We start from the raw sequence: 25,457 nt of genomic DNA on the forward strand, positions 1-25,457 counted from the left end.
CAGCTGTGCGCCGGGCTGGGTTTAGGGTGGAAGGAGTTGAAGGAAAGGGAGGCTGAGGCAGGAGGATCACTTGAGGCAGAGGTTGCACTGAGTTGAGATCGCACCATTGCAGTCCAGCCTGGCGACAGAAGGAGACTCCATCTGAAAAAAGAAAAAACCAAAAACCAACACGTGTACAGCATGGATACAGGGGTTTAGGGTGGAAGGAGTTGAAGGAAAGACAGACATCTAGGACGAGTTTCACATTTCCATGGTGGACCTCAAATTTAGGCATATATTTTATATGTATTCAGCCTCTACATATTGCATTTACAGTCTCAATTAATTCATCGGAACATAGCATAGTGTAGGGAAAGAAATTGTACTAAATTTGGAATCCCAATCCTGTGTGAACTTGGAAAGTGTCTAAACCTGAAGAGCCACCAGTCCCTCTTCTTTCAAACGGTGATAGGATACGTAAGGGTTTGAGAAGATGTTTGCAAACTCCACAACAGTGCCTAGAACTCAAGGGGTGTAAGGAGGTGTGGGAAACCCTAATGGGATGAGGCAGAGAGCCTCAGATTCGAGGTTTTTACCCAGGAGAGAGTGGTGAAGGAGGAATGTTGCAAGATTTTGAGCAGGCTAGACATTTACAGCATTGAGCATAAGAATATTCCAGTTTCTGCTGGGCACGGTGGCTCACAACTGGAATCCCAGCACTTTGGGAGGCTGAGGCAGGTGGATCACAAGGTCAGGAATTCAAGAAGAGCCTGGCCAAGATGATGAAACCCTGTCTCTACTAAAAAATACAATTAGTCGGGCGTGGTGGCAGACACCTGTAATCCCAGCTACTTGGGAGGCTGAGGCAGAGAATTACTTGAACACGAGAGGCAGAGGTTACAGTGAGTTGAGATCCTGCCACTGCACTCCAGCCAGGGCATCACAGCGAGACTCCGTCTCAAAATAAAAATAATACAAATGATTTAAAAAAAGAAAAGAAAAAAAAAAAGAATATTACAGTTTCTGGCCGCGCGCGGCGGCCAGTGCCTGTAATCCCAGCACTTTGCGAGGCTGAGGTGGGCAGATCACCTGAGGTCAGGCGTTTGAGATCAGCCTGGCCAACATGGAGAAACCCCGTCTCTACTAAAAATACAAAATTAGTCGGGAGTAGTGGCACGCGTCTGTAATCCCAGCTACTCGGGAGGCTGAGGCAGGAGAATCACTTGAACCTGGGAGGCGGAGGTTGCAGTGAGCCGAGTTCGCGCCACTGCACTCCAGCCTAGACAAAAGAGCTAGACATCGTCTCAAGAAAACACACACACACACACACACACACACCCGCATCCCAGTTTCTTTTTTCTTGTTACCCAGGCTGGAGTGCAATGGCGCGATCTCGGCTCACCGCAACCTCCGCCTCCTGGGTTCAGGCAATTCTCCTGCCTCAGCCTCCTGAGTAGCTGGGATTACAGGCACGCGCCACCATGCCCAGCTAATTTTTTGTAGTTTTAGTAGAGACGGGGTTTCACCATGTTGACCAGGATGGTCTCGATCTCTTGACCTCGTGATCCACCAGCCTCGGCCTCCCAAAGGGCTGGGATTACAGGCGTGAGCCACCGCGCCCGGCCCTCCTTTCCTTTTTTTAAAAATCTGGAGTATTCCAGTTTCTGCCTGAGTTGGAAATGAATTCCTCTGCTATGCATCCCAGCAAAAGGGCACCTTAAATGTCTAACCCGGGAAAGTACAAAGTTATTCCTGGAATCTGGAACAGTGACTATTATAGGTGCGCAATAACCGTTTAGTGAAGAATAAAGAGGTGAAGTCAAGAGGTTGGCCTAATTGGAACAGTTGGGGTGAGGCGAGCCAGGGCCGGCGCCGCTAATTTCTACGTCGCTACGGTAACGCCCCACCCTGCACACCCACGGCGAACTACAATTCCCACAACCGCCCGCGGCTTCCCTGCCCACAGGGAGGGAAGGGCATGAACAGGCACGGAACCGGCTTTTTCTCCTTCCTGCAGCGTGATTGGCCCGCGGCTCAGGGAGGCGGCCAATGACTTCTCTCACGGAGAGCGACGAGGCCAATATGGCTTCCTGCACTTGGTGACGCTTGGAGAAACTGAATTAGGTCTCATGGAGAAGCCCCTGCGTAATGAGGTGAGAGGGAGAGGACTTAGCGTGGCTGGGAAAGGGAACCCCGAGAGCCTCGCTCCGTGGACCCTTCTTGAGGCCTTTTAGCGACGCCTGGAGGGTGGAGGGTGGAAGGATGGATAAACTGAGATAGTTAAAGTGAGCCAGGGCCAGAGGCGATTGGCTTTACTTTTTGTTCCTTTACTGCTGGGGCCAACGTTCGGCAAGGCGTTCAGGGAGGAACAGGAGTTCCTAGCCTGGGGGAAAGGAACTAGGTTTAGAATCTGAGAGCTCCTGAATCTTCTTTGTCCTCTTTGTCTCGTGGCCGTGTTTTTTTTTTTTTTTTGAGACGGAGTTTCGCTCTTGTTACCCAGGCTGGAGTGCAATGGCTCGATCTCGGCTCACCGCAGCCTCCGCCTCCCGGGTTCAGGCAATTCTCCTGCCTCAGCCTCCCAAGTAGCTGGGACTACAGGCACGTGCCACCGTGCCCAGCTAATTTTTGTATTTTTAGTAGAGACGGGGTTTCACCTTGTTGACCAGGATGGTCTCGATCTCTTGACCTTGTGATCCACCCGCCTCGGCCTCCCAAAGTGCTGGGATTATAGGCTTGAGCCACCGCGCCCGGCCTTCGTGGCCGTGTTCTTTAGGGCTTGTGAGGCCTGTTACATGAGCTGGGAAGTGAAGGGAGATTAAAATTGAGTGAACACTCTTGTCTGTAACGTTCACGTGCATTATCTTCCAGTGCACCCACAGCAATCCTCTTTCTTCTTTGTCGTTCAAGCCACTGAGGCTTAGAGGTGGTGCGACGCCCCAGGAAGTTACCCCAGGTGGAAAGTGAAGGAGGTTGGCACTAAGTCGGTCCACCTCCAAAACTTTGCCTGTTATGCAGTCCCACTGTACTGCAATCTGGACCCCGCTTTTTTTTTTTTTTTGAGACAGAGTCTCGCTTTGTCGCCCAGGCTGGAGTATAGTGGCACAATATCGGCTCACTGCAACCTTCATCTCCTGGGTTCAAGCAATTCTCCTCTCTCCGCCTCCCGAGTAGCTGACATTACAGGGATGCACCACCACACCTGGCTAATTTTTGTATTTTTAGTAGAGACTAAGTTTCATCATGTTGGTCAGACTGGTCTCAAACTCCTGACCTCAGGTGATCTGCCCACCTTGGCCTCCCAAAGTGCTGGGATTACAGGTGTGAGCCACGGCACCCGGCCTCATCCTTTAATCATTTGGCTTCTAGGCACTTTATCTTTTTAAGAGACGGGGTGTCCCTATGTTGCCCTGGCTGGAGCACAGTGGCTACTTACAGGCATGACAACACATGGCAGCCTCGAACTCTTGGGCTCAAGCAATCTTCACACCTCACCCTCCCAAGTAGCTGGGACTACAGGTGGTCTCTGCCAACCTGCCTGACAAGGGTACCTATATTTGAATTGTTTCCTTTCTAGCATATTTGCATGTGTAGTTGCAAATATAAAGTGGAATAGCTCAAACATTCTGCAAGGGTAAAGGAGAATAATAACGTGGAGAAGAATAGCAGGTCTCACTTTGAAAGCTGTTATTGACTGCTGGAAATAGAACTAGGCTTTACATATCTTATCTCAGTCTTCATAAATATTCTCTAAAGAAAGATTATCTCGTAACCATGAAGAAGCTGAGGGCAGCAAGATAAAAAATGCACAAAATCACACAGTAAGAGGTAGAACCAGTATTCAATCCCAGGCAAACCAGAATCTATGCTTTCGGCCGGGCGCAGTGGCTCACGCTTGTAATCCCAGCACTTTGGGAGGCTGAGGCGGGTGGATCATGAGGTAAAGAGATCGAGACCATCCTGGTCAACATGGTGAAACCCCGTCTCTACTAAAAATTCAAAAAATCAGCAGAGTCTATGCTTTCAACCAGCAAGAATTGGCAACCTTTATTGACCACTTACTATGTGCAAGTGACTTTTTTTTTTTTCTTCTTTGAAACAGAGTCTCACTCTGTTGCCCAGGCTGGAGTGCAGTCTCTGCCTCCCGTGTTCAAGCCATTCTCCTGCCTCAGCCTCCCAAGTAGCTGGGATTACAGGCTACCACACCCAGCTAGTTTTTGTATTTTTAGGAGAGATGGGGCTTCACCATATTGGCCAGGATGGTCTCCATCTCTTGACCTTGTGATGCGTCTGCCTCGGCCTCCCAAAGTACTGGGATTACAGGCGTGAGTCACGCGCCCAGCCGCAAGTCACTATTCTGAGTGCTTTGCCAGTACTGTCTCTTACTTCTCCCCCAAATCCTTTTGAGACAGGGTTGCTCTGTTACCGAGGCTGGAGTGCAGTGGTACAATCGTAGCTCACTGCAGCCTTGAGCTCCTTGGCTCAAGAGATCCTCCCACCCCACCTCAGCCTCCCTAACCACCATGCCCAGCTAATTTTTTGCATTTTTTGTGGAGACAAGGGTCTCCCTATGTTGCCCAGTCTGGTCTTGAACTTCCAGGCTCAAGCAGTCCTCCTGTCTTGGCCTCCTGTCTCAGCCTCCCAAAGTGCTGGGTTTATAGAGGCTAGGTTAAAGGGGCATGAGCCACCATGGCCAGCCCCTAAATCCTATGAAATAGGTGGTACTATCCTCATTGTACAGATGTGGAAACTGAAGCACTGTAAAATTGACTTGCTGCAGGTCATACAGCGAGTAAGCACTGGAAATGGTATTTGAGCCCTGGGCCAGAGCCCAAACTTGTCACCTTTTTTTTTTTTTTTTTTTTTGAGACGTAGTCTTGCTTTGTCACCCAGACTGGAGTGCAGTGATGCGATCTTGGCTCACTACACCTCCATCTCCCGGGTTCAAGCGATTTCCCTGCCCCAGCCTCCTGAGTAGCTAGGTCTACAGGCGCTCACCACCATGCCTGGCTAATTTTTTGTATTTTTTAGTAGAGACAGGGTTTCACCATGGCCAGGATGGTCTCGATCTCCTGACCTCATGATCCACCCACCTTGGCCTCCCGACGTGCTGGGATTACAGGCGTGAGCCACTGCCCCCGCCCATCAACTCTTCACCTTTCTTCACGCCTTTTTTTTTTCCTTTGAGACTTCCTGGCCGGGCGCGGTGGCTCACGCTTGTAATCCCAGCACTTTGGGAGGCCGAGGCGGGTGGATCACGAGGTCAAGAGATTGAGACCATCCTGGTCAACATGGTGAAACCCCGTCTCTACTAAAAATACAAAAATTAGCTGGGCATGGTGGCGCACACCTGTAGTCCCAGCCACTCGGGAGGCTGAGGCAGGAGAATTGCTTGAACCCAGGAGACGGAGGTTGCAGTGAGCCGAGATCGCGCCATTGCACTCCAGCCTGGGTAACAAGAACGAAACTCCATCTCAAAAAAAAAAAAAAAGAGAGACTTCCTCTGTCGTCCAGGCTGGAATACAATGGTAAATCATGACTCAGTGCAGCCTTGAACTCCCAGGCTCAAGGGCAGCCTCCTGAGTAGCTAGAACTACAGGTGCATGCTACCACCACCCTGCTTTCTTTTGAGACAAGATCTCACTCTCTTGCCCAGGCTGGATTGTAGTGCATGATTATGGCTCACTACAGCCTTGACCTCCCAGGCTCAAGCAATCCTTCCACCTCAGCTCCAAGGAGGTGGGACTGCAGGCACGTGCCACCACACCTAATTTTTTTTTTTTTGTAGAGATGGAGTCGTGTTGTGTTGCCAGGGCTGTTCTCAAACTCCTTGGTTAAAGCAATCCTCCTGCCTCAGCCTCCCAAAGTGCTGGGATTACAGATGTGAACCACCATACCCAGCCTCTTCACACATTTTCTATTACATTCTAGGTAGATTCATATACAGTATCTCATTTGCATCTCACATAAGTCAAATATTTTTATTTTATAGATGAGAAAATTGAGGCCCACAGAGGTTAAATGACTTGCCCAAGGCCCCATAGCTAGTTAGGATCAGAGCTGACTCTAGCGCTGTGGTATACACCAAGATGCCACAGTTATCTGTGTGTCATCTACCTCTCTGATCCTTTTTGGAGCACTGTGGGTCCCAAATTAACTTTTCTCTGACTTAAATTGCTTGAGTTGAGATCATTTTGATGTATATTGAACAGGAAGAATTTTTTTTTTTTTTTTTGAGACAGAGTCTCGCTCTGTTGGAGTGTAGGCTGGAGTGCAATTATCCAGGCTGGAGTGCAATGGTGCCATCTTGGCTCACTACAACCTCCACCTCCTGGGTTCAAGCAATTCTTCTGCCTCAGCTTCCCGAGTAGCTGGGATTACAGGCACCTGCGACCATACCAGTCTAATTTTTGGTATTTTTAGTAGACACCGGGTTTCACCATGCTGGCCAGGCTGGTCTCAAACTTCTGACCTCAAGGCAGTCCACCCACCTGGGCCTCCCAAAGTGCTGGGATTAGACATCAGCCACTGCATCTGGCCCAGAAGAATTAATTTCTAATATATGTCTTCTACCCCAGAAAAATCTTTGTGAAGTACCTTAGGATATTTTTCTTTTTTTCTTTTTTTTTTTTGAGACAAAGTCTTGCTCTGTTGCCCAGGCTGGAGTGCAATGGTGCAATCTCGATTCACTGCAACCTCCTCCTGCTGGGTTCAAGTGATTCTCCGCCCTAGCCTCCACCACGCCCAGCTAATTTTTTTTTGTATTTTTTAGTAGAGATGGGGTTTCACCATGTTGGCCAAGCTGGTCTCTAACTCCTGACCACAGGTGATCTGCCCTCCTCAGCCTCCCAAATTGCTGGGATTACAGGCATGAGCCACCGCACCCAGCCCACATTGTTATACAGTATTCTGTTTGAACCATGTTAAAGTATCATTTATAAATCCACAGAGGAGACTGGCGACTTCCTAACACATATTTTATGTCTTGTTAAGCTGTTGTATTTAGTCATGGTGGAGAAATGCGTGAATAGGAGTAATGCTCCTGGTGTTTATAAAAGGAGTATTTGGAAGATTCCCAAAAGTTCGAGGGGGGTGATAGCAGATCTGCAGCCTCTCCCCCGTGCACTAAAGCCAATCATAATTCTCTCTGGTTTGTGTCATCCTCCACTAGGAGACCCCATCTTCAGAACCAATGGAGGAAGAGGAAGATGATGACTTGGAGCTGTTTGGTGGCTATGATAGTTTTCGCAGTTATAACAGCAGTGTGGGCAGTGAGAGCAGCTCCTATCTGGAGGAGTCAAGTGAAGCAGAAAATGAGGATCGGGAAGCAGGGGAACTGCCAACCTCTCCCCTGCATTTGCTCAGCCCTGGGACTCCTCGATCCTTGGATGGCAGTGGTTCTGAGCCAGGTGCCTTCAGAGTGTCCCCTGAGGATAGAGAAGAGTCAGGAGATGATAGAGGAAGAGGGGGCTGGATATAGGCTATACGGGCAGAGCCATCCAGCTGTAAAAGGCTGTTTACTCTGATGTCTAGGGGAGCAGATGTGTAAGGACCTGTAAGGGAGATGGAAGCACAAGAAGCCACAATGTTACTTCCTCTGCTGCAGTCTAATTTTTTTTGGGGGGGGGGTGGCTGAGTCTCTGTCACCCAGGATGGAGTACAGAGGCATTATCTTGGCTCACTGCAATCTCCACCTCCCGAGTTCAGGCAATTCTCATGCCTCAGACTTCCAAGTAGCTAGGACTACAGGCACCTGCCACCATACCTGGCTAATTTTTGTATTTTTAGTAGAGTCGGAGTTTCACCATGTTGGCCAGGCTGGTTTTGAACTCCTGACCTCAGGTGACTCACTGACCTCAGCCTCCCAAATTGCTGGAATTAAAGGAGTGAGCCACTGCACCCAGCCGCAGTCTAATTTTGAATTGTGATTTCATTCATTCTTCATATGACTAATGTTTATTCACCACAGATTAGATGCCAGTGAGTAACATGGTGCTGCTTTTACATTTGTATAAGTATGCCATGGATTTCCAACTTGGATGTTGAAAAGATGGGAAACCTAAAGTTTTGGTTACTTTCCAGGAAGGGACAAATAGCTTGTGGCTTGGAAATCAGGGTGGGAGTGGGGAGGTAATACACGATAAAGTGACCCTGAGCAGAAGGATTGGGTTGAGGGCAGGCAGATGAGAATCCCTGTGGATCATCTGGAGGCGAATTGTCTTCACAATTGTTGCTTGCACAGCTACTGAACCCCTGTATCAGGGCCTCCAGTGTGTGGGCTGCCTGTGAAGAGAGGCAGGCTAGTTTCTGATGACACTGCCATCCCTTGGATCCCAAACTTTTTTTTTTGAGACAGGGTCTCACTCTGTCACCTAGGCTGGAGTGCAGTGGCTGCTCACTGCAGCCTTGACCTCCTTGGCTCAGGTAGTCCTTTCATCTCAGCCTCCTGAGTAGCTGTGACTACAGGCGTATGCCACCATGCCTAATTTTTGTATTTTTTTTTGTAGAGACAGGGTTTTGCCATGTTGCCCAGGATGGTCTTGAACTCCCAAGCTCAAGTGATCCACCCACCTTGGCCTCCCAAAGTGCTAGGATTATAGGAGTGAGCCACCACACCCAGCTCCAAACTCCTTAGAAGAGTAATCTAAGACTCTTTGCAGTTGAATCTTATTTCCTTTCTATTCATCTTGTCTTATTTTTGTCTCTTGCCTTTTATCTTTCCCCCTTCTATCTTCTTCCAAACCTCCTCTTAGAATCTTAGGATTTAGAACTAGAAGGAACCATTAGAGACCACTTAGACCAGGGCTTCTGCATATTAGAATCGTCGGGGGAGCTTTTAACAAACTACAGGTGCCAGTATCCCATCACAGACCAATTCATTAATATCTTAGGCGTAGGCTTTTTTTTTTTTTTTTTTTTTTTTTTTTTTTTTGAGACGGAGTCTCGCTCTTGTTACCCAGGCTGGAGTGCCATGGCGCGATCTTGGCTCACCGCAACCTCCGTCTCCTGGGTTCAGGCAATTCTCCTGCCTCAGCCTCCTGAGTAGCTGGGATTACAGGCACGCGCCACCATGCCCAGCTAATTTTTTGTAGTTTTTTAGTAGAGACGGGGTTTTACCATGTTAACCAGGATGGTCTCGATCTCTTGACCTCGTGATCCACCCGCCTCGGCCTCCCAAAGTGCTGGGATTACAGGCTTGAGCCACTGCGCCCGGCCCTTTTTTTTTTTTTTGAGTTGGAGTTTCGCTCTTGTTGCCGAGGCTGGAGTGCAGTGGTGCAATCTTGGCTCACTGCAACCTCCGTCCCACTGGTTTAAGGGATTCTCGTGCCTCAGCCTCCTAAGTAGCTGAAATTACAGGTGTCCACCACCATGCCCGGCTAATTTTTTGTATTTTTAGTAGAGACGGGGTTTCATGTTGGCCAGGCTGGTCTAAAACTCCTGACTTCAGGTAATCCACCCGCCTCGCCTCTCAAAGTGCTGGGATTACAGGTATGAGCCACTGCCCCCGGCCAGCTGGGGCATTTTTAAAAGCTCCCGGGGTGGGTCTAATAGTGAAGTCAGGATTAAAACACTGATCTAGTTCAGTCTCCTTACCATATAGATGAGAAAATAGAGCCACAGAGGTTACGTGACTTTGGCACTTTTTCTTCCTATAAATTTTTTGAGACTTGTTTTAACTGTGTTGCCTGGGCTAGAGGTACAGTTGTGCGATTCTCAGTCACTACAGCCTCAACCTCCTGGGCTCAAGCAGTCCTCCTGCTTTAACCTCCCAAGTAGCCGGGACAACAGGCGTGTGCCATCACTCCTGGCCTTTTTTTTTTTTTTTTTTTTTTTTTTTCAACAAGATCTTGCTATGTTGCCCATGATGGTCTCGAATTCCTGCCCTCAAGCAACCCTTCCTCCTTGGCCTCCCAGAGTGCTGGGATTACAGACAGGAGCTACCACACCTGGCCTCTTCTCACTTTCCTCTCACAAACTTTTCAGCACTCACCTGTACCCCAAGTTGTCCTCAGGGGTTTCCATTAGGCCCTCTGTGGATGTATGTAGTCAAGGGAGGCCAAGCAGCAGCAACTTCGTTCAGGTAGATTCAGACGTACAGACCAGTACCTCCCATTCCTCCTCTTATTCCATTAGCCTTTGTTGGTGCAGGGGCTCACCTGGTGAACGCAGTGCCCCAAGTTTTGAAGGGCCCATTATTTTGTTTGCTTTGAGGTGGCTGTAGCGGGTGAGTCATGTGCTAAGTTCTCTTCCCAGCTGTCTGTGAGATGTGTGGTATCGTGGGTACAAGGGAAGCCTTCTTCTCCAAGACCAAGAGGTTCTGCAGCGTCTCCTGCTCCAGGAGCTACTCCTCCAACTCCAAGAAAGCCAGTATCTTGGCCAGATTACAGGTGAGAGGCAGCTACTTTGGTCCTCCCCGGGACCCTCGGTGCTGAGATAGGAGCCACCAATTGACTGAAGGCAAGGGCCAGGAAGAAAAGCTTGTGGCCATCTGGTTTTTTTTTTTTTTTTTAGATGGAGTTTCGCTCTTGTTACCCAGGCTGGAGTGCAATGGCGCGATCTCGGCTCACCGCAACCTCCGCCTCCTGGGTTCAGGCAATTCTCCTGCCTCAGCCTCCTGAGTAGCTGGAACTACAGGCACGCGCCACTATGCCCAGCTGATTTTTTGTATTTTTAGTAGAGACGGGGTTTCACCATGTTGACCAGGGTGGTCTCGATCTCTTGACCTCGTGATCCACCCGCCTCGGCCTCCCAAAGTGCTGGGATTACAGGCGTGAGCCACCGCGCCCGGCCCAGCCATCTGGTATTTATTATGTTCTTAAACTTCAGAGGACAGAAGAATTCATTTATAGAGCTTGTTAAATTATAGATTCCTGAAGCTACCCTCCATTCCCTACCCTCATCCCCCAGAGTCTGGGGTATTGAGTACGTTTTAAACAAGAACCCTGGGGGAGTCGGACACCCTTCGTCTTCACCCCACACGTGTGTAAATCCTTTGAAAGAAAGCTGGGAAACAGACCTAAGGTTCACTGGCCATGGTGACTTCAGGAAGACCGTGCCTCATGTGACTCCATGTCACAGGCAGCTACCTAGAAAGTCTTGCCAATTTTTGAGACATGGAAAGATTATTGAATGTGGTGTTGAACCCATGCATTTATTGATAAGTATACTGAAGTCCAAGGAGGTAGAATGACATACCTGGTGTGGCTCTGTAGGAAGAGAGTGGTGGAACTGAGGCTGGAACCCGACTTCAGGGGCCTGGTCTTAACGTTGTTTCCCGGTAGCTGTGACCAGCATCCGCAACACTGCTTCCCAAATTAGCCCACATGTTGGGATCACCTGGAAAGTTTTAATTAAAAAATACTGATGCTTCGGTCCTACTCCCCAAGGTTCTGATTTAATTGGGATGGAGTGTAGCCTGGACAGAGATTAAAGAGCGCCCCAGGTGATCTTCCTGTGCAGCAAACCTTGAGAACCACCAGTGTTTATTGGGAATTGCTGTGCGCCAGATCGTTCTGCTTCCTGCTTCATACACTGTATTGCCTTTGTGAGACAATTACCGTTGTTTCCCCCATTTTGTAAATTTTAGTCAAGGCAGAAAGATCCCTCTCCTCAAAGAGCTAATAATAATATTGGTAATATTAATAGCTACAGTTTGGGAGTACTTGCTAAGGGCTTGACATTCTCAGTCAAATCAATGACCCTAAAAAATTGATTTTTTTTTTTTTTTTTTTTTTGAGACGGAGTTTCACTCACGTTACCCAGGCTGGAGTGCAATGGCGCGATCTCGGCTCACCGTAACCTCCGCCCCCTGGGTTCAGGCAATTCTCCTGCCTCAGCCTCCTGAGTCGCTGGGATTACAGGCACGCGCCACCATGCCCAGCTAATGTTTTGTATTTTTAGTAGAGACGGGGTTTCACCATGTTGACCAGGATGGTCTCGATCTCTTGACCTCGTGATCCACCCGCCTCGGCCTCCCAAAGTGCTGGGATTACAGGCTTGAGCCACCGCGCCCGGCCAGAAAAATTGATTTTTAAAAAAATTCCTTTCTTTTTTTTTTTTTTGAGACAGAGTCTCACACTGTCACCTGGGCTGGAGTACAGTGGCACAATCTTGGCTCACTGCAACCTCTGCCTCCCAGGTTCAAGTGATTCCCCTGCCTCAGCCTCCCAAGTGGCTGGGATTATAGGTGCCCACCAACACGCCCAGCTAATTATTTAGTAGAGACAGTGTTTCATTATGTTAGCCAGGTTGGTCTCAAACTCCTGACCTTGTGATCCGCCCACCTCGGGCTCCCAAAATGCAGGGATTACAGGCATGAGCCACTGCACCCAGCCAAAAAAATTTTTTTTTTTTTTTTTTTTTTGTGAGATGGAGTCTTGCTCTGTCACCCAGGCTGGCGTGCAGTGGCCTTGGCTCACTGCAACCTCCGCCTCCTGGATTCGAGCGATTCTCCTGCCTCAGCCTCCGGAGTAGCTGGGATTACAGGCAGGTGCCACACATGCCCAGCTAATCAAAAGAGGTTAAGTCACTGACCGAAGCCCGGGACGTCAACCTGGCAGTCCAAATCTGGAGCCATGGTCCCAGCCGCTGGGCCACACATAGCCTCTCCCTTTCCCTCCAGGGAAAACCACCGACCAAGAAAGCCAAAGTCCTGCACAAAGCCGCTTGGTCTGCCAAAATTGGAGCCTTCCTCCACTCCCAAGGGACAGGACAGCTGGCAGATGGGACACCAACAGGACAAGACGGTAAGACAGTCGAGGGCTGTGCTTAGGACGCTGCCATGGCTGAAGAGGGGGCCGGGCCTGGGGTGGCCTTTCCTCAGAGTGAAGACTGGGGAAACCCGCCAGGTAGAAAGTGCCCTAGCTAGACTCACGGCAGAATTGCACCTTCCTCAGCTGTTAGGTATTGTGGAAATTACCCAGAAATATCCCTTCAACCCTCCTTAAATTGCCGGGATCCCTCCCCATGATAATTCAGAAGCCAAGAATTAGCTGCTTTTGTTTTCCTTTGCTTTTATCCCTGTGGTTTCTGTTTCCCTGGGGCAGTGGAGGCCCAGATCTGGTTTGAAGGCCGGTGTGGAGAGGGATGGTGGGATAAGGAATGGAGCCTTTCTCTTTTTTTTTTTCTGAGTGTAGCGATTGCTAAGCAAGTTAAATGTATGCATATCATTGGTTTGCATTTCTAAGTGAAATTGAGCTCAGCAGGCCAGCAGCTCAGTTGGAGGGACCCTGGTGTGTGCACACCCTCCCCCTCCTTTAGATTGGGTGTGGCCAATCAGAGGTTGAGGGAGTGTGAGGAATTTAAGCCCAGGGATATTTGAATTTTCCTCTTTGAGGGAAGAAGGGTGAGAAATTTCCCTCTGAATGTTCCTTTACTCCTGAGAGTCTTGCCACCTTTCAATGCAGTCCTCAGCTGTGGTCTCCATGGCGACTGGTGGAGCAGGTAAGGGAGTGCAGGACGGTGTTGTGGTCATTGCTGTGAGAGGGGCTGCTAGGAGTGGGGGACCTACCTCTGCAGGTCCCACAGGGCCCTCGAGGTCCAGGCTCCTGGCGTGACTGCTGCTCAGGCTCCCAGTCTCGACTCATCCTCTTTTTCTGTTCTGCAGCGCTGGTCCTGGGCTTCGACTGGGGGAAGTTCCTGAAGGATCACAGTTACAAGGCTGCTCCTGTCAGCTGTTTCAAGCACGTGAGTGCCCTGGAGCTGAGTGGGGGAGGCCAGGAGCCAGGCATGGAGCCGCTGGCCATTTGGCTCCTTCACCTGCTTCACCAGGGCGGCTTCAGGCTGGACACTGGCAGTGGGGAGGTCTGGGCAGGAGACAGATGGCGTTCCCACTTGCTCCACTTCATGTTTATGTCCACTTAAAAAAAAATCCTCCTACGAAGACTTCTAGCACCTGCCTGCCTTCACCTCCTGTCTGAAGTCCTTCAGTTTCTTTACATAATGGAACTTGGTGCTAGCTGATGTCGAAGGGTCTTTCCAACTCTGAAACCCTTCTCTCCTTTCTCCCCTATTTGTAGCATTTTTCCATGGAAAGCATGGTGCTTCTCTAACTGGCCTGGGCCCCTTGGACCCTGAGAGGCAGATATGGATACCTCTTGGAGCCTGCTTCTGTAAAAACCTCCCTGATGCATATCATTGAAAATCCAGAATGAAGGGCAAGGCCCTGGGGGCGGGGCTTGAGCCCAGGAACTGAATCTCCAGCAGCCGTAGCACGTGGGAGCCTGCAGGCCAGGAGAGCAGCTCTTAGCAGCACTCTTGATTTGTCTCCACACCACCTTCCTAAGCTCCGAAGCACCTTCCTAAGGAAATCCAGGAAGAGGCCTCTTTAGTCTTGAGGGAGTAGGAAGTCTTCTACCCAGAGTAAGCCCATATCCTAGCCTCCTTTCAGAACTGCCATTGAACTCTGGGGGTGCCCTGAACAATGGCAGCTGGTTCTTGACCCCGCTAACTCATTCTTTTCCTCTCTGAATGGCTAATGAAGGTGCACATCCTTCTTCCTGGGGGGACTTCTTTTTTGCCCTGAATTCTCTAACAGTCTCAGCATTTTCATTCCAGGGGAGTGGCATCCTGCTTGTGTCTAACACATAGAATCCAGTTTGCTTTGTAAAAAGCCTGCCCCTGGGTGCCTGGGCTAACACAGCTGTGTCCAGGTTCTGTGATGAACTAAACTTAATGACCAGGGAGATGGAATGGGATGGGCTGAAGCCAGGGCTGAGAATAAAAAGGGTGAATTTGGCCCAGTGCAGTGGCTCACGCTTGTAATCCCAGCACTTTGGGAGGCTGAGGCAGGTGGATCACCTGAGGTAAGAGTTCAGGACCACCCTGGCCAACATGGTGAAACGCTGTCTATACTAAAAATACAAAAATTAGCTGGAAATGGTAGTGGGCACCTGTAATACCAGCTACTTGGGAGGCTGAGACAGGATAATTGCTTGAACCTGGGAGGCAGGTGATGTAGTGAGCTGAGATTGCGCCACCGCACTCCAGGCTGGGTGATGGAGTGAGATTCCGTCTAAAAAAAAAAAACTGAATTTTCCCAAAGGAGAATCAGAAGTAGCATTGGCAGGAAAGTGAGGATTGGGTACTGAGAAGGCAACGAAAACAGTCCAGTGCTGTCCTGGGGTATTTTAATAGGAGGGGAGGTAGAGAGTAAACTTGCAGGTGGATAGCTGTGTGGAAATGAGGGGATCATAGTGCTCACCGCCCAGGTTTGAATGACGATTGAAAGAAAGTATATTTCTGCTAAGAACAGTGCCCCACCATTGCACAGGCTGGCACAGGGATGAAGTGATTGAGGCCCCCCAAGGCATCACAGGAATGAAGGGATCGAGGCTCACCAATGCATCATGTGCCCAAAATGATACAGTAAGGACCAGTCCTATAAAGATTAAGACTCGACTCTATCTGGCTGTGTCTCTAGCCATCACCCTGCATCCTGCCACCGCCACTCCCTGGCTCAGCTCTTCAAGGACACAGGATTAAATCTTTTTTTTTTTTTTTTTTGGGTGGGATCTCACTCTGTCACCAGGTGGGAATGTAGTGGCGCAATCTCAGCTCACTGTAGTCTCCACCTCCTGGGTTCAAGCGATTCTCCTGCTTCATCCTCCCAAGTAGCTGGGACTATAGGTGCGTGCCACCACGCCCGGCTAATTTTTGTATTTTTAGTAGAGACAGGTTTCACCATGTTAGCTAGGATGGTCTTGATTTCTTGACCTCATGATCTGACCATCTCAGCCTCCCAGAGTGCTGGGATTATAGGTGTAAGCCACCACACCCGGCCAGGGACTTCATCTCTTTATCCCTAGTGGCTAGTTCTGCGCACAGTAGGTGATCCAAAAAGTTGAAGTGCAAAGAAGGACTTGACTGAGGCCATGAGGCCGCCTCTGTCCTGCTAGCCCAGTTCTCACTCTCGGTAACTCTCATTGCCACACAGGTCCCCCTCTATGACCAGTGGGAGGATGTGATGAAAGGGATGAAGGTGGAGGTGCTCAACAGTGACGCCGTGCTCCCCAGCCGGGTGTACTGGATTGCCTCTGTCATCCAGACAGCAGGTGGGTGTTTGGCTAGGGCAGGGCCAGGGCTGTGTCTGCAGAGTTGACATCTCTAGATGGGTGGACAGTGTCATAGGCAGGAGTTGGCCTAATAAAAGAAAAATCCCAGGCTGGGCGCGGTGGCTCAAGCCTGTAATCCCAGCACTTTGGGAGGCCGAGGCGGGTGGATCACGAGGTCAAGAGATCGAGACCATCCTGGTCAACATGGTGAAACCCCATCTCTACTAAAAATACAAAAAATTAGCTGGGCATGGTGACACGTGCCTGTAATCCCAGCTACTCTCAGGAGGCTGAGGCAGGAGAATTGCCTGAACCCAGGAGGCGGAGGTTGCGGTGAGCCGAGATCGCGCCATTGCACTCCAGCCTGGGTAACGTGAGTGAAACTCCGTCTCAAAAAAAAAAAAAAGAAAAAAAGAAAAATCCCACCCACTGAACTTCTGCCCCACTTCTAGGGATTCTTCTGCTGGAGACGGAAACACAGAGCTTAGCAGGCTTAGAAACTCCAATTTTGTGTTTTGAGAAGGAGTCTTGCTCTGTCACCCAGGCTGGAGTAGAGTGGCGTGATCTCAGCTCACCACCTCGGCCTCCTGGGTTCAGGCCATTCTCCTGCCTCAGCCTCCCAAGTAGCTGGGACTACAGGCGCTCACCACCACACTTGGCTAATTTTTTTTTTTTTTTTTTTTTGAGACGGAGTTTCACTCTTATTACCCAGGCTGGAGTGCAATGGCGCGATCTCGGCTCACCGCAACTTCCGCCTCCTGGGTTCAGGCAATTCTCCTGCCTCAGCCTCCTGAGTAGCTGGGATTACAGGCACGCGCCACCATGCCCAGCTAATTTTTTGTATTTTTAGTAGAGACGGGGTTTCACCATGTTGACCAGGATGGTCTCGATCTCTTGACCTCGTGATCCACCCGCCTCGGCCTCCCAAAGTGCTGGGATTACAGGCTTGAGCCACCGCGCCCGGCCATGTATTTTTATTAGAGACAGGGTTTCATCACGTTGGCCAGGCTGGTCTTGAACTCCTGACCTCAGGTGATCTGCCTGCCTCAGCCTCCCACAGTGTTGGGAGTACAGGCGTGAGCCACTGCGCCTGGCCAGAAACCTCAATTTTTAAAGTTTGTTCCAGGGCCAGATGTAGTGGCTCATACCTATGATCCCAGCACTTCGGGAGGCCAAGGCAGGAGGATTGCTTGAGCTCAGGAGTTTGAGACCAGCCTGGGCAACAGAGTGAGACTCTGTCTCTACAGAAAATGAAAATATTTTTAAAAAGTAAAATTCATTCCAGGGATGATCAGTGTATAGAAAATTAACTCTCAGCACTGTGCCATAACGCTTCCCTAACTAGGGTCATGGATTTGTTTGGCTAGGCCTGTTGTGGCCAACAGAAATCCACTCACCTGGAAGAATAGGTGCCAGAAATCCAGCTTAGGCTAGAGAAAAGAGAAGGCCTAAGAACATACCTTCCCAGGTCACCCTCCCTCACAGGTGCCCTTTCCTTTCCTTTAGGGTATCGGGTGCTGCTTCGGTATGAAGGCTTTGAAAGCGACGCCAGCCATGACTTCTGGTGCAACCTGGGGACTGTAGATGTCCACCCCATTGGCTGGTGTGCCATCAACAGCAAGATCCTCGTGCCCCCACGGAGTGAGCTGATGAGAACATTTCCTTTCTTACTCCTGCAGGGCCCCTGGTAGAGGGAGAGTCCTCTGCTTGTGTTAGGTAGAATGAGAGTCCTCTGCATTATTAGACAGAACACAACCCACTTGCCCCTGGCTTCCTGCCCTTCCTGTCCCAGAGGCCCAGGAGCAGATCCAGCTGTGGAGTCTGAGGTTCTCAGATGAAGTAATTGCTGGCCTGAAGAGGCAGCGATGTCCCCACTGCTGAGGGGTCCTCACTCTGGGTGGGCGCTAGCACCCCTAGAGGTGAGGGTGTTGTCAGTCTGTGTAACCAGGATTCTGCTGGTGCCTCCACAGCCATCCATGCCAAGTTCACCGACTGGAAGGGCTATCTCATGAAACGGCTGGTGGGCTCCAGGACGCTTCCTGTGGATTTCCACATCAAGGTCAGCAGTGAGCCCTTAACTGATGTCCCCCTCCGCTCTTCCATTTTTCTCCATCCTCCATGCTACTCACTGGAGGATGTTATCTAAGATTCCCTTGCCTGATGATCTTCAGCAGCTCCACATTTTGCAGGGCTGGAGACAAATGCTGCTGCCCCATGGTTGCCATCTGCCTTTCTAGCCTGGTGTCAGCCACCACCCCACCCAGACTCTGCTCCTACCACACCAGTCATGCCGCTTTGTCTGCCTTTTGCTCTTCCTGATCCTTACCTTTGCTCATAGAATTTTTCAGAAATGTTCACTCCATAGATTTTATTACATACTTTTTTTCTTTTTTTGAGACAGAGTCTCACTCTGTTGCCCAGGCTGGGGTGCAGTGGTATAATCTTGACTCACTGCAACCTCTGCCTCCTGAGTTCAAGTGATTCTCCTGCCTCAGCCTCCCGAGTAGCTGGGATTACAGGTGCACGCCACAATGCTAGGCTAATTTGTGTGTGTGTGTGTGTGTGTGTGTGTGTGTGTATATATATATATATATATATATATATATCACTATTTTTATCTTTTTTTTTTTTTTTTTAAGAGATGGGGTCTGCCGGGTGCGGTGGCTCACGCCTGTAATCCCAGCACTTTGGGAGGCCGAGGCGGGTGGATCACGAGGTCAAGAGATCGAGACCATCCTGGTCAACATAGTGAAACCCCATCTCTACTAAAAATACGAAAAATCAGCTGGGCATAGTGGCGCGTGCCTGTAATCCCAGCTACTCAGCAGGCTGAGGCAGGAGAATTGCCTGAACCCAGGAGGCGGAGGTTGCGGTGAGCCGAGATCGCGCCATTGCACTCCAGCCTGGGCAACAAGAGCGAAACTCCGTCTCAAAAAAATAAAATAAAATAATAAAAATAATAAAAAAATAAAAAAAGATTAGCCAGGCGTGGTGGCATGCGCCTGTAATCTCAGCTACTCAGGAGGCTGAGGCAGGAGAATTGCTGAACTTGGGAGGCAGAGGTTTGAGGTGAGCTGAGATCACATCATTGCACTCCAGCCCGGGCAACAAGAGTCTCAAGAAAAAGTAACAATAATAACCAAACAAAAATGGGATTGGATTGTGAGCTGCACTGTGTTGGCGGCTATAGAGGAAGAGAACGTGGCAGAGAAGGCAGCCCAGAGGGTCCCCAAGCCAGGCCTTATCCTGTGCTATCTGTCACTCTACTGAGTGAACTGCTGGGATACTGGATGTGGAACAGGAAGTTGGTGTCAGGACGTATCCCAGCTCTTGAGCTGGGACAGAGATCTGTCTGGTTTAGGACCCCTGTGTCAGCTTTGTCTGTTGGCTGCTTTGTGACCTCCGAGACAGTTTCCTTCCTGGTGTTTAGAAATAGCACTGCTTAGTCTGGTCTAGGCGGGTTCTTCCTGACCCAGCAGTGCCCTGGGGCTGGGAAAGCGCTGCACCCTACCTGTTCACTGCCCCAGGCAGGACAGCAGTGAAATCACAGTGGACAAAAAGAACGTCCTCCCCTGTACCTTGCCAACACTGTGGCTTGCTGTAGAGCAGCTCGTGGTCATCTTGGTTAACCTCCCGTATTAGGTCAGTTGCCATCAGGGCACTGTGAAAGCACCGCAGATCCACAGCCCATCAGGGTCAGAGTTGGAACTGGATATAAGGGGACACAGGGAGACTGAGTTCTCTGGATGTGAGTCTGTATGTGCCATGGCAGAGGGCTGGGAGGTGGCAGGGAGTGCAGGGTAGAGGGCAGTGCCCATGAAGAGCATGGGCTGCTCACCAGCTTCCAGGCCCAGCTCGGGCACTAATGAGTCTATGTAACTCTGGGCAAGATGCTTGACCTCTCTGGGTCACTTGAGTTTCCTTAAAGTGTGTTTTGGGATTTGCATCAACTCATTGGCATTTTGGTGGTAAGAAGCGTCATACCCATTGTCAGCTGTGTGCCTGCCTTCTGTGTCCTCCTATGGAGTCAGGGCCAAGGTGACCACGGCCAAACAGGTGGTCTCATCTGCCAGCTCGTGACTGAGTGTGGAGGATAACACCACGCCTTCCCTGTCCACTCACCATGAAGAGACAGAGCACGCCGGTGGGTTGAAGGAGCCCTCGGCCACAGCAGGCCTGTGTTCTGGCGTTGTTTCAGATGGTGGAGAGCATGAAGTACCCCTTTAGGCAGGGCATGCGGCTGGAGGTGGTGGACAAGTCCCAGGTGTCACGAACTCGCATGGCTGTGGTGGACACGGTCATCGGCGGTCGCCTACGGCTCCTCTACGAGGATGGCGACAATGACGACGACTTCTGGTGCCACATGTGGAGCCCCCTGATCCACCCAGTGGGTTGGTCACGACGTGTGGGCCATGGCATCAAGATGTCAGGTTAGCAGAGACCCTGTTTGGAGGGACTGCAGGCTATGCTTCCCCAGGGAAGGGGTTGGGGAGCACCTTCCTAGTCCTCACAGGAGGTGAAGGCTAACGTGGCCACCCTGTGGTGATGATACTGAGCTCCAGAGAGCTTGAGCGACTTGATAGAAGTCACTCAGCTCAACTTGTGAGCGGTAAAATCAAGATTTGAACCCAGATGCCCCCAGCCCCGATCCTCTCCCATGTCATGTGGAAGCAGTCTGGGTTTCAAGGGCTGAAGAGTCCCTACAGAGAGCTCTTGATGTTTTCTGGACTCAGCCTTTGTGTCTGCTGCTCTGGGGTGGGGGGTCCTGAGATACAGATATACAGCTAAGAGCATGCGCAGAGCAGCTGGAGAGGTGTGGAGATGGCCCGGGAGCCACCTCCAACTCCCTTCTCTTCCTCATTCTCTTTTTCCATCTCCAAAGAGAGGCGAAGTGACATGGCCCATCATCCCACCTTTCGCAAAATCTACTGTGATGCTGTTCCTTACCTGTTCAAGAAGGTGAGGCTCAGCCCTTGGGTGCTTTTCCCCTGGGCCATGGGTGCATTCCAGGCCTCAGGGACCTGGCTTTTCCCTGGGACTCTCTTTTCTTCCTGAGGCCTGCTTCCCTCACCCTTCCCCCTGGCCTGCCCAGGGAGTCCCCAGCTGTCCCATTCCTTTAAGGTACGCGCTGTCTACACAGAAGGTGGTTGGTTTGAGGAAGGGATGAAGCTGGAGGCTATTGACCCCTTAAATCTGGGCAACATCTGCGTGGCAACTGTCTGTAAGGTGAGCCAGGGGCTGGCCTTTCAGCCTCCAGATTTCTTAGGGGACCCATGTGGCCCAGAGCTCTAACCCTGCTTACCACTGTCAGGAGCTTTCTGTCCCACCCTCTCTTCACTGGCTATGCCCAAAGTCCCTGACTTGTAGGTGGGGCCTTACCTACCCATTGCTCAGAATCTGGTTTCATGTCAGGATCCAAGGCTCACTGGACAAGTGCTTACTGAACACCTGAGCCTGGTCCTGTGTCAGGGTAGGCCCTTCCCTGTCACCTCACTAGGGCCTTCTTGCTGTATGCCATCTCCTTTGAGCCACAGCTGGGGTCACCTTGCTCTAAACCTTGTCACCTCAGCCTGAGCAAGCCCTCTACACCCGCTTGGCCCTCTTGGAGGAGGCTGCTGACTCGTCCACGCTGGGGATCGGCTCTATGCCAGGCATGTGTGCTCACCCCTGAGAACACGGCCCAGCAGGACGGACATGGCCTCTGCTGGCATGGTGTTTGCTGTCTAGTGGGAAAGAGAAAGAATCCCACAGGTATGCATCACAGAAATACTATGTGCTCCAGAGAGGCTCAGGCGTCCTCCAGGAGGGCTATACCCTAGATCTGTTTGGATCCATCTGCCTTGTGTCCCTGTTGGGGTGTGGTCCCAACCTAGGATGGGGTGCAGTTCATGACATGATCTGTCTGCCTACTCCCCTGCCCCCCAGGTTCTTCTGGATGGATACCTGATGATCTGTGTGGACGGGGGGCCCTCCACAGATGGCTCAGACTGGTTCTGCTACCACGCCTCTTCCCACGCCATCTTCCCAGCCAACTTCTGTCAGAAGAATGACATTGAGCTCACACCCCCAAAAGGTAAGACTGGATAGGCCACCCCCTGCTGGCCTTGCCATCAGAACATCGGGGTGGCCGAGCGCGATGGCTCACGTCTATAATCCCAGCACTTTGAGAGGCCGAGGCAGGCAGATGGCCTGAGGTCAGGAGTTCAAGACCAGCCTGGCCAACATAGCTAAACCCTGTCTCTGCTAAAAACACAAAAAATTAGCCAGGCGTGGTGGCCAGCACCTGTCATCGCAGCCACTTAGGAGGCTGAGGCAGAATCGCTTGAACCCAGGAGGTGGAGGTTGCGGTGAGCCGAGATCATGCAACCCAGCTGAGATCACTGTAGCCTGGGCAGCAGAGCGAGACTCTGTCTCAAAAACAAAACAAAACAGAAGGGGCAGGGTGTGGCCACAGGCTCAGAGTTCTGGTCAAGTCAGGCCCCACAAGTGTAGCATTCAAGTGTAGCCCTTGACTGCTGGGCCGACCCTGCCCCATGGCCAGTGTCTGGTTGATGAACAGATCTCCCTCTTATCCCTTTGGGCAGTGAACAACCTATACAACAAGGACTGTGGTGCTAGAGCAGGTACCAGCCTTGAAGGGATGAGAAAGTGGCTGCTGGGGAGACGCCACGCTGGGTCCTGACCAAGCTGCAGAGCTCCTTCAGCCCTGTGACCTTTCCCTCAGCCCGCTTCCTGCTTCCCCCTCTCTCCCTCTGCATCTGAGCTTTCTGCTGCTCCAGGTTATGAGGCACAGACTTTCCACTGGGAGAACTACTTGGAGAAGACCAAGTCAAAAGCCGCTCCATCAAGACTCTTCAACATGGTGAGGAGACAAACGGAGCAAGGGGCCTGCGGACAGGCCCTGCCTGCTGCTGTCAGTGGTGGCAGTTCCTACCCTTCCTCTCGAGTCTCTACTGCTGACATCAGCCACTTTCAGGGGGAAGTCCCCGGCTATGGCCTAGGCACCCCCGTCCCTCTTCCATGCAGGGGTCATGTCAGGAAAGAGGAACCTGCCCCGGCAGGCATTCCAGTGCCAGGCCCCTCTCCACCAGTTCTGCAAGTGCCCCCGGGCCTGGGTGAACCTGCTGGGGCAGGGAGCTGACTGGCTTGGCCACTGCCTCCTCTTTCTGCCCCAGGATTGCCCAAACCATGGCTTCAAGGTGGGCATGAAGCTGGAGGCTGTGGACCTGATGGAGCCCCGGCTCATCTGTGTGGCGACGGTGAAACGGGTGGTGCATCGGCTCCTCAGTATCCACTTTGATGGCTGGGACAGCGAGTATGACCAGTGGGTGGACTGTGAGTCCCCGGACATCTACCCCGTCGGCTGGTGTGAGCTCACCGGCTACCAGCTCCAGCCTCCTGTGGCTGCAGGTCTGGGCTCTTGTGGCCCTAAGAGGCTCTGATTTTCTTTCCTCCTCTTTTTTCCTTCCTTCACCTGCCCCGTGCCCATCTCAGTTCTTTGGCATGAGATGAGATGTCTTCTGGACCACTCTGAGTAGAGCGAGCCCCTTCTCCCAGCCCCTGCTCCTGACATCTCTGTCTCCCTCTCCCTCTGGCCTGCAGAGCTCCTTCCTTCATCTTGCCCACTCTGTCATATGCTCGTGCCCTTGTGCATCCAGGTGAACTACCCAGGTCCCTCTGAGCAGCCCTGGTGACAAGGGTGGGAAGAAGGGACAGCTGTTCTCCAGCCCTTCCCCCAGCCCCGCCCTCTCCTCATTGCCCAGCTTTGGCTACCTGTCTTAGGGTGTCCCATGTGGGAGGGTAGATAGGGTCTCAGGATGCGCCTGCGCCCTGTGTCCTCCTAGGGACCCTCTTCTCATCTCTTTCACCCTTGTCTTTCAACAACAGAACCGGCCACACCTCTGAAGGCCAAAGAGGCCACAAAGAAGAAAAAGAAACAGTTTGGGAAGAAAAGTAAGTGATGCACCAGTGCAGCCAGGCCCAGGAGCAGTGGGCCTGTGGCCCTGGGAGCAGGCGGGGGTCAGTCTCCAGGCACTGGTCCCCAGGTGCTGTCCCATTGACATAGCTCTCTTCATGGTCCTGTCCCATCTCTCTTCCCTTGCTTTTTGGCCTATGGGCCTTTCACCCTGTCTCTGAGAACCCAGACCATAAATAGGGAGTGTTCAGTCTCTGGCCATGGTCAGGATGCTGCGGAAGAGAGATAAGAGATTGAGGTTGGGGGATCCCATCCCTGCTGCCCCAGGTTCAGAAAAAACAGCCTGCCCTGGGCAAGCCACAGCTGTTAGGTTCTAAAGCAAAAGCCACAGGAAGAAATAGAAGCTGTCTCTCCAAGGTTGTCATTCTTCCCTTGATACCTCTTTGAGGGTGGGAGAAAGGCAGGCATCTTAGTGGCAGGACTCTACCTGGCACTCGGGCTGTGGGTGTCATTTCCCTTGGTGGGGCCTCACTCCCTACAGATTCTGAGCCCAGCTTTGGTTCCACTTGAGCGGCAGAGTGGGAGTAGGCAAAGCCGTCCTTCAGAGCTGCAGGCGAGGTGGACTGCTTGGTACCATGCGGGGAAGAAGATGTTCTGAAACAGGAACGAGGTCACTGGGACAGGATTAAGATTGAGAGAGGTGGCCGGGCACGGTGGCTCATGCCTGTAATCCCAGCACTTTGGGAGGCGGAGGCGGAGGCGGGCGGATCACGAGGTCAAGAGATCGAGACCATGCTGGCCAACATGATGAAACCTCGTCTCTACTAAAAATACAAAAATTAGCTGGGCGTGGTGGTGTACGCCTGCAGTCCCAGCTACTTGGGAGGCTGAGGCAGGAGAATTGCTTGAACCTGGGAGACGGAGGTTGCAGTGAGCTGAAATTGTGCCACTGCACTCCAGCCTGGCACCTGGTAACAGAGTGAGACTCTGTCTCAAAAAAAAAAAAAGATTGAGAGAGGTGGCCAGACACAGTGGCTCACACCTGTAATCCCAGCACTTGGGAGGTGGAGGCAGAGGTGGGTGGATCACCTGAGGTCAGGAGTTTGAGACCAGCCTGGCCAACATGTCAAAACCCTGTCTCCACTAAAAATACAAAAAATTGAGGATGTGGCATTTATCCAGCGGGCAGAGGTTCTGTACCATTCAAACAGCAGGACCAGGAATGGTGCACATCGCAAGAAGAAATCAATGATCAAAAAAGGGGCCGGGTGTGAATGGCTCACACCTGTAATCCCAACACTTTGGGAGGCTGAGGTGGGAGGATCTCTTGAGCCCAGGAGTTCAAGACTCCTAATTTTAAAAAATGTTTAAATTAGCTGGATGTTGCCGGGCGCGGTGGCTCAAGCCTGTAATCCCAGCACTTTGGGAGGCCGAGGCGGGCGGATCACAAGGTCAAGAGATCAAGACCATCCTGGTCAACATGGTGAAACCCCGTCTCTACTAAAGCTACAAAA

At 51.2% G+C, this 25,457-nt stretch overlaps 1 protein-coding gene across 4 annotated transcripts in view; it reads left to right on the forward strand.

The window, feature by feature from the left end:
- The first annotated feature begins 1,954 nt into the window (after positions 1-1,954).
- Positions 1,955-25,457, forward strand: part of L3MBTL2 (L3MBTL histone methyl-lysine binding protein 2) — a 25,621-nt gene continuing 2,118 nt past the window's right edge. The window contains exons 1-15 of one of the 4 annotated variants that reach the window (XM_032267211.1): positions 1,955-2,132; positions 7,148-7,385; positions 10,231-10,364; positions 12,599-12,722; positions 13,583-13,662; positions 15,911-16,028; positions 17,535-17,669; positions 17,999-18,087; positions 20,227-20,458; positions 20,911-20,987; positions 21,150-21,254; positions 21,954-22,101; positions 22,808-22,890; positions 23,204-23,438; positions 23,913-23,981. In XM_032267211.1, coding sequence (XP_032123102.1) covers positions 2,109-2,132; positions 7,148-7,385; positions 10,231-10,364; positions 12,599-12,722; positions 13,583-13,662; positions 15,911-16,028; positions 17,535-17,669; positions 17,999-18,087; positions 20,227-20,458; positions 20,911-20,987; positions 21,150-21,254; positions 21,954-22,101; positions 22,808-22,890; positions 23,204-23,438; positions 23,913-23,981 — 1,891 coding nt within the window. In that variant the 5' untranslated portion in view covers positions 1,955-2,108. Of the gene's footprint in view, positions 2,133-7,147; positions 7,386-10,230; positions 10,365-12,598; positions 12,723-13,582; positions 13,663-15,910; positions 16,029-17,534; positions 17,670-17,998; positions 18,088-20,226; positions 20,459-20,910; positions 20,988-21,149; positions 21,255-21,953; positions 22,102-22,807; positions 22,891-23,203; positions 23,439-23,912; positions 23,982-25,457 lie in introns of those variants that run through there. The other 3 variants (XM_032267212.1, XM_032267213.1, XM_032267215.1) reach the window with 3 other exon arrangements.

This window comes from Sapajus apella, unplaced genomic scaffold (assembly GCF_009761245.1).
Source record: "Sapajus apella isolate SASKATOON/1434 unplaced genomic scaffold, GSC_monkey_1.0 scaffold166, whole genome shotgun sequence".
Classification (NCBI taxonomy): domain Eukaryota; kingdom Metazoa; phylum Chordata; class Mammalia; order Primates; family Cebidae; genus Sapajus; species Sapajus apella.